Source organism: Heloderma suspectum, chromosome 1, assembly GCF_057233095.1.
Source record: "Heloderma suspectum isolate Gila_16-S chromosome 1, 16-S_ref, whole genome shotgun sequence".
Taxonomy (NCBI): Eukaryota; Metazoa; Chordata; class Lepidosauria; order Squamata; family Helodermatidae; genus Heloderma; species Heloderma suspectum.
This window is the reverse complement of record NC_139458.1, coordinates 205,992,456-206,012,905: the sequence shown is the minus strand read 5'-3', so window position 1 is coordinate 206,012,905 and position 20,450 is coordinate 205,992,456. Positions and strand designations below refer to the sequence as shown.

Sequence of the window (20,450 nt, the reverse complement as noted above, 5' to 3'; positions counted from 1 at the left end):
GCCGCCTCTGGTTCACTGCCACTTACTGCCAGGCGCGTCCAGGACTGTGGTCTCAGCCCTTAGGGGTCCAGCAGCACCCAGTGATTCCAGAGTCCCAGCTCCTAAATTCCCACGTAAATCCCAGTTTGAGAGGTGTTCCCTCCTCCTGAGGATATGACTGCTGAAGAGGTGGAGCCCTGCAGAGTGCGTTTCGGACTGGCCAAAGTCACACCCCACAGAGCCAAGCATTTCGTTTCCATTTCCTGGAAGGGGAGAATGAGGAGGAGGAGTGTGGTCAGTCACAGTCCCCCCTAGCCTACCTCACAGGGTTGTTCTGAGGACAAAGGGGGCACATCTGACAGGACCGAGCATTTGGTTTAAATGTCCTTGAAGGTGAGACAGAGGAGGACAACAACAAAGTGCAGGAAGAGAAGCTCACTGGATCATTTTCCAGCAGCCAAGGCTAAAAATTCATGCAGCCATCGAGAACCAATGGCACTGACAGATTATCCCCTCCCCCCGTTCACTTACAGACAAACCACAGCACCCCTGCCCAAGATGGATCACACTCCAAGGCATCGCGAGGAAATGAATAGAATAATGCTGCCAAGACCATGCTCCCTTTGTACGAATATCTAGCGTGACCTCGCTGGGACCACTGTGTACAGTTCTGGTCACTGCAGGGGCTGTCTAATGGCTTCTCTTTGCCAGGGCACCATCCGAGGCCTGTTGAGACAGAGAAAAGTCCTGCCCCAGCCAGCATTCCCCAGCCCGCCATTGGGATGCAGGTGGCCATCGTCCGGACTGTTCAAGTGCTTTCCACGAGATGCTCATGCCACCAAAGATGTGGCAGTGGGGGAGAGTTGCGGTGGCCTGCACCAAACATACAGCCGGGAGCGCAAGCGCCCTGCCGAGCCCATTGCTCACCTTCTCCCTTCTCTCTTTCAGGCTGAGAAAGCTGCGGTCGCTGTGGCGCCGGGGGGGTTCCCAGGACTCACCCAGCCCGGGCTGTGGGGAGCAGCACTCTGGCAAGCTCCGCCCCTCCCGCACGCGCTCCGACGCGCCTCTGGTGCTGTTGCTGGGAGTTCAAGGTCCATCCCCTCGGCCTGAGACCTCTGGAGCAGGGGACGGGCCTCAACCTCGCCTCCCTGAGCCGGAGGTTGGAAGCCCTGGGTTCGAGCAGGCAGACTGGATCAGAGGGGTCAGGTGAGGTGGCGCCAGGGCTCCGGGGAGGGCTGGATGCACCCAGAGCATCCTGCCGACGGGGGAGGAGGAGGCCTGTCTGGACTCCCACGGTGTCTGAGTCAAGAAGGCTTCCAAGCAAAGCAGCAGCATGTCTTTCCAGGATGGAAGGACTCCCTCCTTCCTCTGGCTGGCCACCATGTTCTTTCCTCTTTGGCATCCACAAGCATACCAGATTCTGCTACATGTATAGCTCTGGTCCAGTCGGAGGCAGAGCTGGCCGCACTGCTGCAAAGGGTGGCGGAGTTCGTGCAGCAGGTCCAAGCTGGAGAGCAGGTACAGCCACCCCCTTGCTCTCCACTCTGGACACTCCTGGCACCTTCCACCCAGGAAACCTTCCACGGTCTAGTCTGCTCCCGGGGGAATCCAGCGTGGCCCCCTCGGAGGCCCTCACTGCCCATCAGAGCCACCGCTCCTCTCAGGAGGGTTCTGCAGCTTTCTGAGCCGGTCTTGGGCTTGCCAGCTCCTCTTCCGTTTGCAGAGGGTCACATCCACCGATTTCACAAAGACTTCTGTCAACGCCCAGACCAGACCCTGCATTGCTGCTCTTGCTTTCAGTAAAATGCAATGGTGGGATGTGTTCTGAGATCCCAAAACAACACAAAGGGGGATCCTCTGGACACATCCATTGCTCCCTCCCCTTTGGACCTCAAGCCTAGGATTAGAAATCAGGGTGTGCTGGAGTCCCCACAGTGACTGTGGTGTCTGGAGCCCACCAGCCTGCTAGGGCAGAGGGCGGGGCGGCCCTAGGCGAGTGGGACAGGGCCAACCACGTCTCCTCCATTTCCTCTCCTCCATGAAGGTGGAGAGATGCGCAAAGCATGTTGTGAGGGGTGGGGAAGGGCTGGCATCCTCCTGCTGGCAATCGTGTCCTCGGAGAAACACAGCCCACCGCTGGATGCCATGGCAGGAAGCATCCAGAGCACACCGAGGGGGCACCCTGGCCTGGCGGGCCAGGAGTGCCCTTCCTGGCTAACCGCCTGATCCTCGCCAACGTCCAGGTGTTCGACGGCAAGGACAAAGCCACCTTCCTCCGGGCCGTCATGACCTGTTGCAGAGCTGCGAGGAAGGGCAGCTGGAGGGCCCTGGGTCTGCCCTGCACCATGGCTGACCTGGCCCTGGCCATAGCGGTGAGCGAGATGCAGCCCCAAACCCCAGCAGAAGGCAGTAGTGACAGGGGACGAGGAGCCCTGAGCGTCCCTCCGGGGCAGGCTGGGGCCGAGGGGCTGGCCGCTCATCTCTGCCTTTGCCCTCTTGGCCTCCCCAGATGGCGATGGAGACCCAGCCCGGGGAAGCCCTGCCCCCCGCCGTCGTCTCATCCACCATGAAGGCTGTTTGCCAGCTGAGGTATTGGGGCATGTGGGGCCTGCCCTGGCTCACGAAAGGGTCTCCTCCAGCTCACAGTGTGTCGCTTCGGGGGGAGGGAGGGAGGGAGGGAGGGAGGGAGGGCCGGTTTTTCTGCTGTACTCTCTGCCAGCATGGCTGGCCGGCCGATGCTGCCGCACTTCCCTGTCGAAGCAGGAACAGGATGGTGCCCAGATAGGATTTCGCCTTGTCTCATGTGAATTCTGAGCCCCGGCTTATTTTCGGGCTGGGCCAGGAATCGAGAGGCCGGAGGACCCTGCAGATCCTGGCCTCTCCACCTGCCTCCCCCTCCCTCTGGGATGCCCCTCCCCCTCCCCATTCTCCTCTGCCGTGTCTTGCTCGGGAACTGGAGGCACCGCAGAGATTTCCACGGGGGCGGGATGGAGGTGGGGGGGCATACGGCGGGCCCGTGGGCAGATCTCCCCCCCCAGCTCATAGCTCCTTCTGTGGCAGCGGAGCAGGAAGTCGCCCTCACGGCGCCCACATCTGCCCTCGGGACCACGGGATTGCTCTCCCTACCAAGCTTTCTCTTCTTCTTTCGGAAGTAGGGCCGCGGAGCAAGATCCTTGACTTTGCCCCCTCCCCGTCCAGCTTGCTGGCGTGCCGGAAGGACTTGTGCCTCCAGGTCCAGCGGAGAGGAAAGTGTGGAAGTGCAGGCCGGCCCCGTGGAAGAGAAGAGCCGCCCCTCCCGCTCTCACTCCACTGACTCCTGCTGCTCTTCTCCTTCCAGCAAATTCCGGCCATCCTGGAGCAGGGAGCTGGAATCCCAGATCCTGAGGCTGGCCCTCCATGAGGTTTTTACAGCTGGCAGCGAGACAGCACACCCTCCCAAGCAGGTGCATCCTGGCCAAAGGCCTGTTTGGGACTCGGGGGGCCTGATCCCTTGGTAGACTGACCTTGTCGAGATCTGTTTGATACTGGGGGGGGGGGGCACATGTCCATCAGACTGTTTCCACCCGGGGTTCCTTGGAGTAGCCGGGGCAGGCAAAACTGTCAGGCCTGCAGCACATGGGATGCCCGGCTCCCTGGCACCCCGACAAGTGCCTCTAGTGGGGAAAGTGAGGGAAGCTCCCCCATGCCTCCGCCTCCTGGTGCTTCCGGCCCCTCTGTCGCCCTTCGCGGAGATGGCGAATGGTGTTCCCTGCCCTAACCTGCCTGGAGGGACGGGAGCCGGCGGGAGACCGTGCAGCCTTGGCAGGGGAGATCCTTCAGTGTCTCCCCCGAGGCCTAACGCTCTTTGTCCTTCCAGCGGTTCTTCAAGCCCTATGCCTATGAGACCCTGCAGTTTATGCTGCGGGGCTTGTTGGCCGGAGAGCCGAGCCTCAGCCATCTCCTCTTCATCCTGGAGGCGAGTGGGACGTCTGAGAAGTTCGTTTTTGCTGGCAAAACAGGCGAGGATGCCCAACTCGAGGCCCCAAATGGGGGTGCGAGGCCATGGAGACGTTGCCCGAAGGCAATGGCACATCAAGGCCTTGATCCGCCAGTGTCTCCACAGTGCCTCGACCAGCCATGGAGCAGCCTGGGAGATTTAGGGTGGGACAGGAGCGCAGGGCTCAGCCTCAGGGCTTGGGTGTGGCGGGTGAGCCCCCCGCCCCCCTTGGGGGGTGGTCCTGCCAGGCTTCTGAGTGCCGCCTCCTTCCACAGCACATCCACTTCTGGGTGCGGCCTGCTCTGGGCAGGGAAGGAGGCTGTGTTCTACGTTTAAGTGGCCGGTGTGGGGGCAGGAGGGAGCCCGGAGCAGGGCGTTCCAGCCCCCAGCCCCCGTCACCACGGCAGGGCTCAGGAGAGCTCCTGCAGAGGGCCTGTCATCCATGCAGATCTGCAGGACAGAGGCCCACTGAGGTAAAGGGAGAAACCAAGAGAGACGTGTGGATAGATATCCACCTGATTTCCTGTCCCACTAGCTCTCTGGAGACCACCCGGTCCTGGGCCGTCTGGTGGCCGAGTGCGCCGTGCTGCTGACCGGCGAAAGAGTGGAGCTGCGGGACCAGGCCAAGGCAGCCATCGGCTCCTTCCATCGGCTCCTTCTTCTCCAGAGGGGTAAGCAGGCAAGGAAGGAGGAAACCAGCAGCCTCTTCTGGCTCGGCCCTGTGTCCTCCCGAAAGGGACGGTCCACCTCCATTGCAGTTGATCCCATCTGGTGCCTCTCTGTCAGGGGTGTGCGAGATGGAGGACCTCTGGGGGGGGGGAGCCCAAGGGAGCAAGGAGCTGGTGGCGTGCTGAGAGGCCTGCAGTGTGGGTGGGGTAAGGACCCATCCCGTTCCCCCGAGAGACTGGTGTGGGAGGGACTCGCTCAATGGCAAGGTGAGAGCAGGCCAGTGTCAGGGCTCAGCATGGCGAGGCACCTGCAGCGGACCTCACAGCCCCGGAGGGCCCCTAGCAAGACCCCCTGGAGTGCTCCTCCTCTTCACGGTGGCCACCTCCCTGTTCACGGGCTTCTCGCTCTGGCCCAGGCAACGGGGGTGAGTAGCAGGGACGGCAGATGTCCCTGCCTGTTTGTTCACCGGCTCTCTGCCTGCCCAGCATGGAAGTGGGGGCCATGGTGAGAAAGAGGAGGGGGAGAGACAGCAGGCGGAGAAAGCCCTGGTCCAGAAACCTCCCTGTCCTGACAGAAAGTAGTCAAGGGCTCCGATTTGGAGCTCGCCGCCAGCCCCACACCTTGGCCCTGTCTTGCCCTATGGCAGAGGAGCAGTGGCTTCTGGGAAACGGTGTTGCGTTCCAATGGAAACTTGTGTCACAAAATTCACGTGTGGTGGCGTGTGTCCCCACGGCTTGTCTTCTCCTGCGGAGAGCAGTGGATCCTTCCTGGAACACTCTCTTAGTGTTCTCACCACATCTCGGGTTTAGGTCTTTGGGAAGATCTTCGCCGAGCCTCAAAAGAGAGCCTTCCTCAGCACGGTGCTGGTCCTGGCCCACCACGGCAGCAGCAAGAGCCAGGAGGCTGCCATCCTCACTGCCTATTCCCTCCTCGGGAGGTCTGAGGCCTTTTCGGGGAAGGAGGTGAGTGAACTGCTCGCGTAGGCTCCCAACGGGGAAAGGCAGGGCCTGTTGTTTCCTCCCCAGGGCTCCAGGAGCCATGTCAGGAGGAGTGCCCTGAGCAGACGGCCTCCCTGCGTCATGCGGAGCGGAGGGGAGGGGAAGGCGAGCGGGCCTGACAGCAGAAACGCCCACCCCCAGTCCTCCCCGAGGGTTGTTGCTACGGCAGGCTGACGGTGGGTTTCTTCGTGTTTTGCTCCTGCTACGTTGCAACAGTGAAGGCCAAGATCCTCCCGGAGCTTCACGCACTTTGGACGAACAAGGAGCTCCCGGAGGCTCTGAAAAACCTCCTTCCAAGAAAAGGTAACTCTGCCAGGCGCCATGGCCAGAAAGGTCCACATCCTCTCGATGGAAAATTTAGTTGTGTATTTCTCTTCATTGCCCACCATCCTTCATACTTGCTCACTCAGTTCAGGCTGCTGTGGCCCCAAGGAGTGCAGCAAGATCATGACCGTGGTGTGGCTTAGCTGGGTTACTTTTGTTTCTTGCTTCTTTATTTGGCCTGGCAATTTAGCATTTCCTGTATAGTTGTGATGTACGAAATGCAGATTCTTGGACTGCAATATAGAATTGAACCGTGTTTCTTGAATGGTTGATTCCTGTATCAGTTGAATGACTCGATATACATTGACGCCCGTTCCTTTTGCGGACGTTACGTATTCCAGTAACGCCTTCTGTCCTGGGCCCATCTCTTGGCACAAAGAACTCCTGGCAAACTAACAGAATCCCCCAGAAACTCGGGTTAGCAACTCAGGTTGCGTAGACGAGCTTCTTAGCGCTCACAGCAAAAGCTTAACGTCCTATACATCAGCCAGAGAGGGAGGGGCTGCAGGGAGCTCACCCCCCCCCCGCTAGGAAGAACACGCGGCTCCAACCGACACTTGCTTAACGTCCTATACATCAGCCAGAGAGGGAGGGGCTGCAGGGAGCTCACCCCCCCCACTGCTAGAAAGAACACGCGGCTCCAACGAACAGTTCCTTAACGTCCTATACATCAGCCAGAGAGGGAGGGGCTGCAGGGAGCTCACCCCCCCCCGCTAGGAAGAACACGCGGCTCCAACCGACACTTGCTTAACGTCCTATACATCAGCCAGAGAGGGAGGGGCTGCAGGGAGCTCCCCCCCCCCCGCTAGGAAGAACACGCGGCTCCAACCGACAGTTCCTTAACGTCCTATACATCAGCCAGAGAGGGAGGGGCTGCAGGGAGCTCCCCCCCCGCTAGAAAGAACACACGGCTCCAACCGACAGTTCCTTAACGTCCTATACATCAGCCAGAGAGGGAGGGGCTGTAGGGAGCTCCCCCCCCGCTAGAAAGAACACGCGGCTCCAACCGACAGTTCCTTAACGTCCTATACATCAGCCAGAGAGGGAGGGGCTGTAGGGAGCTCCCCCCCCCGCTAGAAAGAACACGCGGCTCCAACCGACAGTTCCTTAACGTCCTATATATCAGCCAGAGAGGGAGGGGCTGCAGGGAGCTCACCCCCCCCACTGCTAGAAAGAACACGCGGCTCCAACCGACAGTTCCTTAACGTCCTATACATCAGCCAGAGAGGGAGGGGCTGTAGGGAGCTCCCCCCCTGCTAGAAAGAACACGCGGCTCCAACCGACAGTTCCTTAACGTCCTATACATCAGCCAGAGAGGGAGGGGCTGTAGGGAGCTCCTCCCCCGCTAGAAAGAACACGTGGCTCCAACCGACAGTTCCTTAACGTCCTATACATCAGCCAGAGAGGGAGGGGCTGTAGGGAGCTCCCCCCCCGCTAGAAAGAACACGTGGCTCCAACCGACAGTTCCTTAACGTCCTATACATCAGCCAGAGAGGGAGGGGCTGTAGGGAGCTCCCCCCCCCCCCCCCGCTAGAAAGAACACGCGGCTCCAACAGACATTGACAGTTCCTCGGGACTGCAGGCTCTGGCCTCATCCATCGGCTGGGGAACCGATGCCACTGGGGGGGGCTGCACCTCCTGCCTCCCAGGATGAACATCATCACAGGGGGCAGACCAACCTCGTCTTGTGCACCTGTCATTAGTGTATTTGCTTTCCTTCCCCTCCTCCCTCCCAGGCCCTTTTCCTTTTGTGTCGTGTCTTTTCGATTGTAAGCCTGAGGGCAGGGACTGTCTTAAAATTCATCTTTGTAAGCCACTCCGGGAGCCTTTTTCAGCGAAGAGTAGGGTAAAAACACCCTAAATAAATTAATTAATGAGTGTAGGATTGCAGAAATCCTATAGCTGTGGGCAATGAGCTATGGCCCCAGTATATAGTTCCAAGAACAGCCAAAGCTCACAACTACAACCGTGTCGGAGACCCATACAGCTTTGCCCCCCGTTGCAATCTTTGCCCCCCTGTTGCGGGCCCCTGAAGGAAGAGACTTTTCAGGCACAGATTATGCCTGATGCATGAAGGGACAATGAAGCGAAGGGTGCGAAGAGAGCGGGAGCGAGTTTGAGCAGTAGACAAGTTGTCAGAGAGTTGGGAGTGAGGGAGAGTCCGTTGGAGTCGGTTGGGGAAACGTTACGTCCTTGAAGAAGTGGCAAGGCTTGTTAGTAGTGTTTTCTCTACTCTGGTTCGCATACTACATGTGATGGTTCAGAATCCTACGGGGACTCTCCCCCTCTGTCTATGCCAGGTTAATATTGTTTACATCCATCCATCCATCCATCCATCCATCCAAGAACCTGCTGGTTTCTAGGGGTGTATGAACCCCACTCACTGTTATGCCTGGGGGTCTGCAGGGGGGGAGGTGATCCGTCCCTCCCGCCAGAATCCTCCCCAGCCGGCTCTGCTCCACGGCGAGTCCGTGGAGATGCCGGCCGGGTTTGTCCGCAGCCAGACTTCCGTCCGCTGCCAGTCTGCATCTGCAAATGCTGTCCTGTTCTTTTCATGATAGGCTATTTACGTATTAAATAATACGTAATTTATTATGTAAATAATACATAATTATAGCTCCGGTCCAGTCGGAGGCAGAACTCACCGCACTGCTGCGAAGGGTGGCAGAGTTCATGCAGCAGGTCCAAGCTGGAGAGCAGGTACAGCCACCCCCTTCCTCTCCACTCTGGACACTCCTGACACCTTCTGCCCAGGGCACTTTCCACGGTCTGGTTTGCTCCAGGGGGAATCCCGCGTGGCCCCCTCAGAGGCCCTTACTGCCTGGGTGGGGTCAGAGCCGCCGCTCCTCTCAGGAGGGTTCTGCAGCTTTCTGAGCCGGTCTTGGGCTTGCCAGTGCCCCTTCCGTTTGCAGAGGGTCACATCTACCGATTTCACAAAGACTTCTGTCAACGCCCAGACCAGACCCTGCATTGCTGCCCCGGCTGTCGGCAAAATGCAATGGTGGGATGTGTTCTGATATCCCAAAACAACACAAAGGGGGATCCTCTGGACACACCCGTTGCTCCCTCCCCTTTGGCCTTCAAGCCTAGGATTAGAAATCAGCATGTGCTGCACTCCCCACAGTGACAGTGGTGTCTGGAACCCACAAGCCTGCTAGGGCAGAGGGCGGGGTCTCCCTAGGCGAGTGGGAGAGGGCCAACCGCGTCTCCTCCATTTCCTCTCCTCCATGAAGGTGGAGAGATCCGCAGAGCATGTTGTGAGGGCTGGCATCCTACTACAAGCAATCATGCTTCGACCAGCCGTGGAACTGCCTGGGAGATTCAGGGCAGGAAAGGAGCGCAGGGCTCAGCTGCGCTCCTTTCTCACTAGCTGTCTGGAGACCACCCGGTCCTGGGCCGTCTGGTGGCCAAATGTGCCGTGCTGCTGACCGGCAAAAGAGTGGAGCTGCGGGACCAGGCCAAGGAAGCCATCGGCTCCTTCTATCGGCTCCTTTTTCTCCAGAGGGATAAGCAGGCAAGGAAGGAGGAACCCAGCAGCCTCTTCTGGCTGGGCCCAGGTTCTCCCAAATGGGACTGTCCACCTCCATTGCAGTTGATCCCATCTGGTGTCTCTCTGTCAGGGGTGCGTGAGACGGAGGACCTCTGGAGGGGGGGAGCCCAAGGGAGCCAGGAGCTGGTGGCATACCGAGAGGCCTGCAGCGTGGGTGAGGTAAGGACCCCTCCCGGCAGCTGTGAGAATGGCCACACAGCAGTCTTGCTGGCAAGGGAGACGCCTCTTGCCGTTCTCCCGTGAGACCGGTGTGGGAGGGACTCGATCAAGGGCAAGGTGAGGGCAGGCCAGTGTCAGGGCTCAGCATGGCGGAGCACCTGCAGGGGGCCTCTCAGCCCCGGAGCACCAACTAGCAAGACCCCCCTGGAGTGCTCCTCCTCCCCACCGTGGCCACCACCCTGTACATGGGTTCTCGCTCTGGCCCAGACAACGGGGGTGAGTAGCAGGGACAGCAGATGTCCCTGCGTGCTTGCTCCCCGGCTCTCTGCCTGCCCAGCATGGAAGTGGGGGCCATGAGGAGAAAGATGAGGGGACAGGTGATAGCAGCTGGAGTCAGCCCTGGTCCGGGATGTCCCTCAAAGGGGAATTGGTGAGAAGGGAATTGGCTGGCTGGAGCAGGAGAGGGCGAAGTTGCCATGGCGTTGGGCCCAAGGCTCAGGAGGAAGCATGGGGTTAAGGAGCTGCTTCTCTGCACTGGGGGGGAGGAAAAAAGGGGAACCTCTTCCCCTGGCCACTCGCCAGAAACCTGACAGAAGGGCTCTGATTTTGAGCTGGCCGCCAGCCCCACACCTCGGCCCTGTCTTGTCCTGTGGCAGAGGAGCAGGGGCTTCTGGGAACTGGTGTTGTCTTCACATTGAAACTTGTGTTACACAATTCAAGTGTTGTGGCGTGTGTCCCCACGGGTTGTCTCCCCCTGAGAAGAGCAGTGGATCCTTCCTGGAACACTCTCTTCGTGTTCCCACCACATCTTGGGTTTAGGTCTTTGGGAAGATCTTCGCTGAGCCTCAGAAGAGAGCCTGCCTCAGCATGGTGCTGTTCCTGGCACACCACAGCAGCGTCAAGAGCCAGGAGGCTTCCATCGTCCTGGCGTATTCCCTCCTCGGCAGGTCTGAGACCTTTTCTGGGAAGGAGGTGAGTGAACTGCTCACCTAGGCTCCAAATGGGGAAAAGGCAGGGCCTGTTGTTTCCTCCAAACGGCACCAGGAGGCATGCCAGGAGGAATGCCCAGAGCGGAGGGGAGGGGAAGGAGAGCAGGCCTGACAGCAGAAACGCCCACCCCCAGTCCTCCTCGAGGGTTGTTGCTACGGCAGGCTGACGATGGGTTTCTTTGTGTTTTGCTCCTTGCTAGGTTGCAATCGTGAAAGCCAAGATCCTCTGGGAGCTGCACACGTTTTGGACGAACATTTTGGAGCTCCCGGAGGCTCTGAAAAACCTCCTTCTGAGAAAAGGTAACTGCCAGGTGCCATGGCCAGAAAGGTCCATGCCTTCTCGATGGAAAATTTAGTTTTTTATTTCTCTTCACTGCCCACCATCCTTCCTACTTTACGTATTCCAGGAACGCCTTCTGTCCTGGGCCCATCTCTTGGCACAAAGAACTCCTGGCAAACTAACAGAAATGCCCAGAAACTCGGGTTAGCAACTCAGGTTGCGTAGACGAGCTTCTTAGCGCTCACAGCAAAAGCTTAACGTCCTATACATCAGCCAGAGAGGGAGGGGCTGCAGGCAGCTCACCCCACCCTCCCTGCTAGAAAGAACACGCAGAGGACAGTTGTCTCGACTGAGAAAGCAAACACAGCAGTCCTGCCGGGCGGGCACATTGAAAATGAACATATTGATGTCTGTAGTCTTGACTGAGCCCCACCAGCACCTCGCCCGCCTCTGCCCCTGCCAGGACCCCTTAGATGCCTCGTAGCGGGCTTGCCATAGTATACAAACAAATTGGGTAGTGCTTTCCCCTTTATATACGATATATTGTATAAAATGTATAGGAAAGTTGCAGTGGTTTGCCAGCTCTATTGTATGGACCCGTGTGTAGTGCTGGGCACACACACAGCACACACACAAACATGGGAGCGAAAGAAAATCAGCTACAGAAAGGAAAACTCCCTACCAGCTCAGCGGGGGAGTCCACTATAAAGCCTAACAGAAGAGAAAAGGGGCTGGGGGGCTTATATATCTATATATATTTTAGAGTGATAAGAGTTGAAATGGGAAGGAAAGGAATACGGGAATTGGGAAGGGCGGGGGCGGGGGCGGGAGCCAAGGTACAAGGCAAGGACACTACTTTTTATGTCTGGGGTTTTAAAACAATACAGAATCCAGAAAAGGAAGGAAGGGATAGACAACCATCTGCATCGCCGTGCTTTTGAAATGCGCGCGGACCACGAGCCTCTTCTCAGGCTCTCCTCTCCTGGTGAGCCTCCTCCCGGCACACCCTCTCCGCGCATGCAGCGTTGCGGCATCCTGCTCCATGCTTTGATTATACCCTTGTCGACAAGCCAGGGAAGGCAAGAGCTCGTGCGGACGGACTGAGTCGGGCACCACTTCAAAGGCCCGATCCTGTTGCGCCTCCTCCATGGGAAGTCTTGATGCTCGGAGCCCTTCCTGACCACCCCCTCAGGCTGACCAGTTTCCTGGGCTGGCTGCTCGACATCCTGTGCTGGCCTGTGGTTCAAACTGGGTATGGAGGGGCTGGCCAGCTGAGGAACTGCCTCTGGCTACTCCCTGCAGAGCTGGGAGTAGCCAGGGTGGGGGGAGCTTCCTCCAAGTGGACACTGCTGCGTGTGCTGAGTAAAGAGCAGTCCTGTCCGGGGCCTGCTGAGTCTGCAGTCCTCCCTCCTCCCTGTGCGACGGAGGGCATGCGAGGCGATTCCCTACCCAGGACAGCAGCGGGTTTGGAGTGCTGGAGTGAGTTGGGAGAGTTGGGAGTGCGTTGGAGTGTGTTGGAGTGCATTAGGAGTGTATTGGAGTATGTTGGAGTGTGTTAGGAGCGTGTTGGAGTGCGTTAGGAGTGCGTTAGGAGTGTGTTGGAGTGCGTTGGCGTCCATCGGAGAAACATTACATCCTTGGAGATGTGAGTAGGCATGTTATTAGTGTTTTCTCTACTCTGGCTCTCACACGACATGTGTTGGTTCAGAATCCTATGCGGACTCTCCCAGCTCTGTCTCGGCCAGGCTACTATTCTCTCTCTCTCTTCATCGAAGATCCTGCTTTCTTCGGGGACCAGAAGCTAAGGCTTTCTCACCTTGGTCCAAGCTCCCCCAAGCCAGGAAACGGGAGCTACGGCGGTTAGCCCGTCTGTCGTGCCCCGTGATCAGTCCTGCTGTGCTCAGCACCCTCCCTGCACCCACACTTGTCCCGGTCTTCCAGTCCCAAATCCAGCTGGAAGGATGGGGGGCCTGGGAGCAGCACACATGCTCCACGTGGCCCAGGGCTGATTGTGGGGCTGGGGCGAGCGGGTGCCCGAAGGGAGGCAGCAGCTCTTTGTTCCCCCGCTTCGCAACACGGCCTTCTTCCTCCCAGGGGCTCTTTCGAAGTGCGCTCCTGTGCATGGCGGCTCCAAAGGAAGCCTCCCTGGGTCCAGCGCCACTGAGTGCCAGGCATGTCCAGGGCCGTGGTGGCGGGCCGTAGTGGCCCAGCCGCACCCAGTGATGCCAGCGCCCAGCTGCTCCCTCCCCACTCTGGTCCCGGCGCGAGAGGCCTTCCCTCCTCCCGAGGCCATGGGCCCGAAGAGGCGGAGCCCTGTGCAGCGAGGGGGTGGCTGGCCAAAGCCGCGCCCCACAGGCCCAGGCGCCTCGCTTCCGTCTCCCAGGAGGTCTCCGCTTCCTCCTCTTTGCACGGTGTCCTTGGACGCAGCGTGCCCTGCGGGAAGAGGAACTGCTGTGCCGCAGAGCTCCTCCAGCGTGGCTCCGTGTGAACTTCTCGCTCCCGATCCCCGTTCCGTTGGTGTCCTGCCTTTTCCGTCGTAAGCCTGTGGACGGGGGCTGTCTCAGGGCTTCTCCTTGTCAGGGACCACCCGAGGCCTGTTCAGACAGAGAACAGTCCTGCCACGGCCAGCATTCCCCAGCTGCCACTGGGCTGCAGGCGGCCATCGTTGGGACTGTCCAGCGCTTCCGCGAGCGGCCCGGCCACCCACAGCGCGGCCCTGGCGGAGAGTTCCGGTGGCCCGCGCCAACCGCACGGCCGGGAGCGCGAGGGCCCTGCAGAGCCCAATGCTCACCTTCTCCCTCCTCTCTCCAGGCTGAGAAAGCTGCAGTGGCTGTGGGGCCGGAGGGGTGCCAGGGCTCACCCAGCCCGGGCCGCAGGCAGCAGCACTCCGGCAGGCTCCGTCGCTCCCGCACGCGCTCCGAGGCGCCTCTGGGGCTGCTGCCGGGACTGCAAGGTCCATCCCCTCAGCCTCGGGCCTCTGGAGCAGGGGACGGGCCTTGACATCGCCTCCCTGCGCCACAGGTTGGAGGCTTCGAGCAGGCGGACTGGATCGGAGGGGTCAGGTGAGTGGCGCCAGGGCTCCAGGGAGGCTGGGCGCGCCCAGAGCACGCTGCTGACAGGGGAGGAGGAGGCCTGCCCAGACCCCCGGGGTGTCTGAGTCCAGAAGGCTCCCGAGCAAAGCCGCAGGGTGTCTTTCCAGGACGGGAGGACCCCCGCCTTCCTCCGGCCGGCCGCCACTCTTTCCTCTTTGGCATCCACAGGCATACCGCATTCTGCCACATGCATAGCTCCGGTCCAGTCGGAGGCAGAGCTCGCCACACTGCTGCGAAGGGTGGCAGAGTTCATGCAGCAGCTCCAAGCGGGACAGCAGGTACAGACCCTTCCTCTCCCCTCTGGACACTCCTGACGCCTTCCGCCCAGGGCACTCTCCACGGTCTGGTTGCTCCAGGGGGAATCCCGCGTGGCCCCCTCGGAGGACCTCACTGCCCGGGTGGGGTCAGAGGCCCCACTCCTCTCATGAGGGGTCCACAGCGTTCTCAGCTGGTCTTGGGCTTGCCAGCGCCCCTTCCGTTTGCAGAGGGTCACATCCACCGATTTCACAATGAATTTTGACAACGCCCAGATCAGACCCTGCATTGCTGCCCCGGCTGTCGGCACAATGCAACGGTGGGATGTGTTCTGAGATCCCAAAACAGCACAAAGGGGGATCCTCTGGACACATCCCTTGCTCCCTCCCCTTTGGCCCTCAAGCCTAGGATTAGAAATCAGCTTGTGCTGCAGTGCTGTAGTGACAGTGGTGTCTGGAGCCCACCAGCCTGCTAGGGCAGAGGGCGGGGCGGCCCTAGGCGACTGGGACAGGGACAACCGCGCCTCCTCCGTCCCCTCCTCCATGGAGGTGGAGAGTCCCGCAGAGCATGTTGTGAGGGGTGGGGTAGGGCTGGCATCCTCCTGCTGGCCATCGTGTCCTCGGAGAAACACAGCCCACCGCTGGATGCCACGGCAGACAGCACCCAGAGCACACCGAGGGGGCCCCCTGGCCTGGCGGCTCCGAAGTGCCCTTCCTGGCTAACCGCCTGATCCTCACCAACATCCAGGTGCTCGACCGCAAGGACAAAGCCACCTTCCTCCTGGCCGTCGTGACCTGCTGCAGAGCTGCGAGGAAGGGCAGCTGGAGGGCCCTGGGTCTGCCCTGCACCAAGGCTGACCTAGCCCTGGCCGTAGCGGTGAGCAAGACGTGGCCCCGAACCCCAGCGGAAGGCAGCAGTGACGGGGGACGAAGAGCCCTGAGCGTCCCTCCGGGGCAGGCTGGGGCCGAGGGGCCGGCCGCTCATCTCTGCCTTTGCCCTCTTGGCCTCCCCAGATGGCGATGGAGACCCAGCCCGGAGAAGCCCTGCCCCCTGCCGTCGTCTCATCCACCATGAAGGCTGTTTGCCAGCTGAGGTATTGGGGCGTGTGGGGCCTGCCCCGGCTCATGAAAGGGTCTCCTCCAGGTCACAATGTGTCGCTTCGGGGGGAGGGAGGGCCGGTTTTTCTGCTGTACTCTGCCAGCGTGGCTGGCCGGCCGATGCTGCTGCACTTCCCTGTCGAAGCAGGAACAGGATGGTGCCCAGATAGGATTTCGCCTTGTCTCATGTGAATTCTGAGCCCCGGCTTATTTTCGGGCTGGGCCAGGAATCGAGAGGCCGGAGGACCCTGCAGATCCTGGCCTCTCCACCTGCCTCCCCCTCCCTCTGGGATGCCCCTCCCCCTCCCCATTCTCCTCTGCCGTGTCTTGCTCGGGAACTGGAGGCACCGCAGAGATTTCCACGGGGGCGGGATGGAGGTGGGGGGGCATACGGCGGGCCCGTGGGCTGATCTCCCCCCCCAGCTCATAGCTCCTTCTGTGGCAGCGGAGCAGGAAGTCGCCCTCACGGCGCCCACATCTGCCCTCGGGACCACGGGATTGCTCTCCCTACCCAGCTTTCTCTTCTTCTTTCGGAAGTAGGGCCGCGGAGCAAGATCCTTGACTTTGCCCCCTCCCCGTCCAGCTTGCTGGCGTGCCGGAAGGACTTGTGCCTCCAGGTCCAGCGGAGAGGAAAGTGTGGAAGCGCAGGCCGGCCCCGTGGAAGAGAAGAGCCGCCCCTCCCGCTCTCACTCCACTGACTCCAGCTGCTCTTCTCCTTCCAGCAAATTCCGGCCATCCTGGAGCAGGGAGCTGGAATCCCAGATCCTGAGGCTGGCCCTCCATGAGGTTTTTACAGCTGGCAGCGAGACAGCACACCCTCCCAAGCAGGTGCATCCTGGCCAAAGGCATTGATGCAGGGGCAAATGGCCTGTTTGGGACTCGGGGGGCCTGATCCCTTGGTAGACTGACCTTGCCGAGATCTGTTTGATACTGGGGGGGGGGGCACATGTCCATCAGACTGTTTCCACCCGGGGTTCCTTGGAGTAGCCGGGGCAGGCAAAACTGTCAGGCCTGCAGCACATGGGATGCCCGGCTCCCTGGCACCCCGACAAGTGCCTCTAGTGGGGAAAGTGAGGGAAGCTCCCCCATGCAGGTGCCCACATCTGCCCTCACGGTGCCCTCACGGTGCCCACATCTGCCCTCGGGACCACGGGATTGCTCCCCCTATCCCGCTTTCCCTTCTTTCGGAAGTGGGGCCACGGAGCACGGTCCTGGACTGTGCCCCCTCCCCGTCCAGCTGACTGGCGGCCCAGAAGGATCATGCCTCCAGGTCCAGCGGAGAGGAAAGCGTGGAAGCGCAGGCCAGCCCCGTGGAAGAGAAGAGCCGCCCCTCCCGCTCCCGCTCCGCTCACTCCTGCTGCTCTTCTCCTTCCAGCGTTCCCTGCCCCCCTGCCTGAAGGGGGTTCCCTGCCCCCCCGCCTGAAGGGATGGGAGCCGGCGGAGACCACGCAGCCGTGGCAGGGGTTCCTTCAGTGTCCCCCCCCGGCCTAACGCTGTCTGTCCTTCCAGCAGTTCTTCAAGCCCTATGGCTACGAGATCCTGCAATTCATGCTGCAGGGCTTGTTGGCCGGCAAGCCCAGCCTCAGCCATCTCCTATTCATCATGGAGGTGAGTGGACATCTGAGAAGTTCGCTTTTGCTGGCAAAACAGAAGAGGTTGCCCAGCTTGAGGCCCCGGAGGGCGGTGCGGGGCCATGGAGATGCTGCCCGAAGGCAATGGCACCTCGAGGCCTGGACCCACCAGGGTCTCCCTAGTGCCTCGAGCAGCCTGGAGCAGCCCGGGAGGGTCCGGGCGGGAACAGTGCGCAGGGCTCTGACTCAGTGCTTGGGTGTGGCGGGTAAGCCCCCCGCCCCCCTCGGGCCCTGCCAGGCTTCTGAGGGCTGCCTCCTCCCACAGGATGTCCACTTCTGGATGCGGTCCAGTGTGCCGCTGGAGGCCTGGAGGGCGCTGGCGTGCGGCACGCACCTCGTGGACTACAGCCTGATGCTGCCAGAAGTGGACGTGCGTATCCCTGGCTGCTGGCCTGGCGAGGGGCCTTGGGCTGGGACCGTCCGAGCCTTCGGGGGAGGGCCCCCGTCCTGCTCTGGGCAGGGAGAGAGGCTGGGTTCTCTGTTTCAGTGGCCGGTGTGGGGGCGGGAGGGAACCCGGAGCAGCACGCTCCAGCCCCCAGCCCCCGGCACCAGGGCAGGGCTCAATCCGGAGAGCTCTGCGGAGGGCCTGTCGCCCATGGGGTCTGCAGGACAGGGCCCACGAGGTGCAGGGAGAAAGCAAGGGAGAAGTGTGGGTCGAGGTCCCCCTGGTTTCCTGTCCCACTAGCTGTCTGGAGACCACCTGGTCCTGGGCTGTCTGGTGGCCGAATGCGCCATGCTGCTGACTGGCTCCAGGGCGGAGCTGCGGGACCAGGCCAAGGCAGCCATCGGCTCCTTCCATCGGCTCCTGCTTCTCCAGAGGGGTAAGCGGGCAAGGAAGGAGGAGCCCAGCAGCCTCCTCTGGCTGGCCCCTTGTCCTCCCGAAAGGGACGGTCCACCTCCGTTGCAGTCGATCCCATCTGGTGTCTCTCTGTCAGGGGCGCGCGAGACAGAGGACCTCTGGTGGGGGGGAGCCCAAGGGAGCCAGGAGCTGCTGGCATACCGAGAGGCCTGCAGCGTGGGCGAGGTAAAGACCCCCCGGCAGCTGCAAGGATGGCTGCGCTGCAGTCCTGCCGGCAAGGGAGACGCCTCTTGCCGTTCTCCCATGAGACCGGTGTGGGAGGGCCTCGCTCAAGGGCAAGGTGAGGGAAGGCCAGTGTCAGAGCTCAGCATTGCGGGACACCTGCAGGGGGCCTCACAGCCCCGGAGGGCCCCTAGCAAGACCCCCCTGGAGCGCTCCTCCTCCTCACCGGGGCCACCTCCCTGTTCACGGGCTTCTCGCTCTGGCCCAGGCCACGGGGGTGAGTAGCAGGGACGGCAGAGGTCCCTGCCTGATTGTTCACCGGCTCCATGCCTGCTCAGCATGGAAGAGGGGGCCATGGTGAGAAAGAGGAGGGGGAGAGACAGCAGCCGGAGAAAGCCCTGGTCCAGAAACCCCCCTGTCCGATTTGGAGCTGGCCGCCAGCCCCACACCTCGGCCCGGCCTTGCCCTATGGCAGGGGAGAGTGGCTTCTGGGAAACGGTGTTGCGTTCCAATGGAAACTTGTGTCACAAAATTCACGTGTTGTGGCTTAAAAGAGGGCCTTAAAAGAGGGCCTTCCTCGGCACGGCGCTGGTCCTGGCCCACCATGACAGCAGCAAGACCCAGGAGGCCGCCATTCTCAGTGCATATTCCCTCCTTGGGAGGACTGAGGCCTTTTCGGGGAAGGAGGTGAGTGAACTGCTTGTGTAGGCTCCGAACGGGGAAAGGCAGGGCCTGTTGTTTCCTCCCCAGGGCTCCAGGAGCCATGTCAGGAGGAGTGCCCAGAGCGGACGGCCTCCCTTCATCATGCGGAGTGGAGTGGAGGGGAAGGCGAGCGGGCCTGACAGCAGAAACGCCCACCCCCAGTCCTCCTCGAGGGTTGTTGCTACGGCAGGCTGATGGTGGGTTTCTTCGGGGTTTGCTCCTGGCTAGGTTACAGTTGTGAAGGCCAAGATCCTCCAGGAGCTGCACACACTTCAGAAGAGCAAGGAGCTCCCGGAGGCTCTGAAAAACCTCCTTCCCAGAAAAGGTAACTGCCAGACGCCATGGCCAGAAAGGTCCACATCTTCTCGATCGAAAATTTAGGTTTTTATTTCACTTCCTTGCCCGCCATCCTTCACACTTGGACACTCTGCCCTCAGTTAGCATCCTTCCTGGTACTTAGTCACACACACACAAACTCCCATTGTTGCACAAAATGCTAGTTTCGCCCCCTGGAGGCTAGTCCAATTTGCCCCAAAGAGGAGAGTCAACTTCAGGCTGGGTCCAACTCGATTTTATTGTTTGCAAACAGTTCGACAAAGGAGCTCACGCTCAAAAGCAGAGTCGACCCTGGGCGACCCCCGCGCTACAGTTTTATCACCTCAGCTTGCATTCCTTAGCCAGCGTGTCGCTTTGATTGGTTGCTAGCAGTTTGCTTGGCAACCTTATCTTAGGGTTACTGTCTGCTCATTCCAGGCATGCGCAGCTCTTACAATACTACGTGCTGCTTAAGACACATACAATGGCTTTTAGGTTACATTTTTACTACAATTCCCCCCTCAAAAGGCTTTTCTCAAATTTGTACTCTCTTTGGTCCAGCGGTGTACTACGCACTTAAAGGCGCAAACTATTATCGCTGTGGCATTAACGGTTTTCTCTAAACAGCAAGTGAGTCCTAGGACGCCTTTGTTCTAGCTACTAGAATGTTGACAACAAAAGCACAGTTTTTTTGAACTTTTGGAACTCAGTTTTGTTCCGTTCATCAGGAACCCTTGAAACGAGAGCGCCCTCTTTCTGTAGACCTACTTGGGTCCTTTCAGGGGTTCATTATTCTAATGATGACCTTCAGGTGGGTCAGCTTCCGGTGTGACCCTCTCTGGTGCAGGTGATGCCTTTATTCAGTGTGATGGATCCACTTCTTTCCTTCAGCGACTTTTATAGCCGTGTGCATGGTGAGTAGAACCTGGAATGGACCCTTTCATTTCTCAGTAAGTGGTTCATCTTTCCAGGACTGGATTAGCACCCAATCGCTGGGATTGAGATTATGCACTGGAGCATCTAAAGGCCAGGATTGGTGCGGTGTCGCAAACCTGTGAAAACAAAACAGACTGCAAAGCAGTAACATAACCTTGAATCTTAAAACTTTTACTTTTAAATTCACATTTAAGCTATCAGCCATAGGTAATATTTGAGGTGGGCGCTTATGGAACGTTTAAAAGGTGTCAATTTAATACTTCCCTTGGGGGTGTACCGTACTCGAGTCAAGGTGATTGGCAAGGCCTGTGGCCTTTCAACTTAATCTTTAAACAAATTCTAGTGAGCATTGTCTTTAAGGTGCGGTCAATTGGTTTTATCATTACTAGCAGGTACCGATAGCCATGAGTCTGGGGCAACTTTGAAAAGTCAATTTGAAATCTCTGAAAAGGACAGTAAGCACATGGGCGACTTCTC

General features: G+C 59.8%; 1 protein-coding gene across 1 annotated transcript; it reads left to right on the top strand.

Annotated features, from left to right (window-relative positions):
* Window positions 1–4,919: 4,919 nt before the first annotated feature.
* On the top strand, window positions 4,920–19,940 carry LOC146358647 (uncharacterized). Its single transcript, XM_084806815.1, has 12 exons — window positions 4,920–5,048; window positions 5,434–5,603; window positions 5,764–5,925; window positions 13,736–13,986; window positions 14,185–14,294; window positions 15,019–15,147; window positions 15,285–15,364; window positions 16,091–16,196; window positions 16,878–16,976; window positions 17,265–17,369; window positions 18,951–19,047; window positions 19,885–19,940. The coding sequence occupies exons 1-12, from the start codon at window positions 4,920–4,922 to the stop codon at window positions 19,938–19,940; spliced, it is 1,494 nt and encodes a 497-aa protein (XP_084662941.1).
* The last annotated feature ends 510 nt before the right edge of the window (window positions 19,941–20,450 follow it).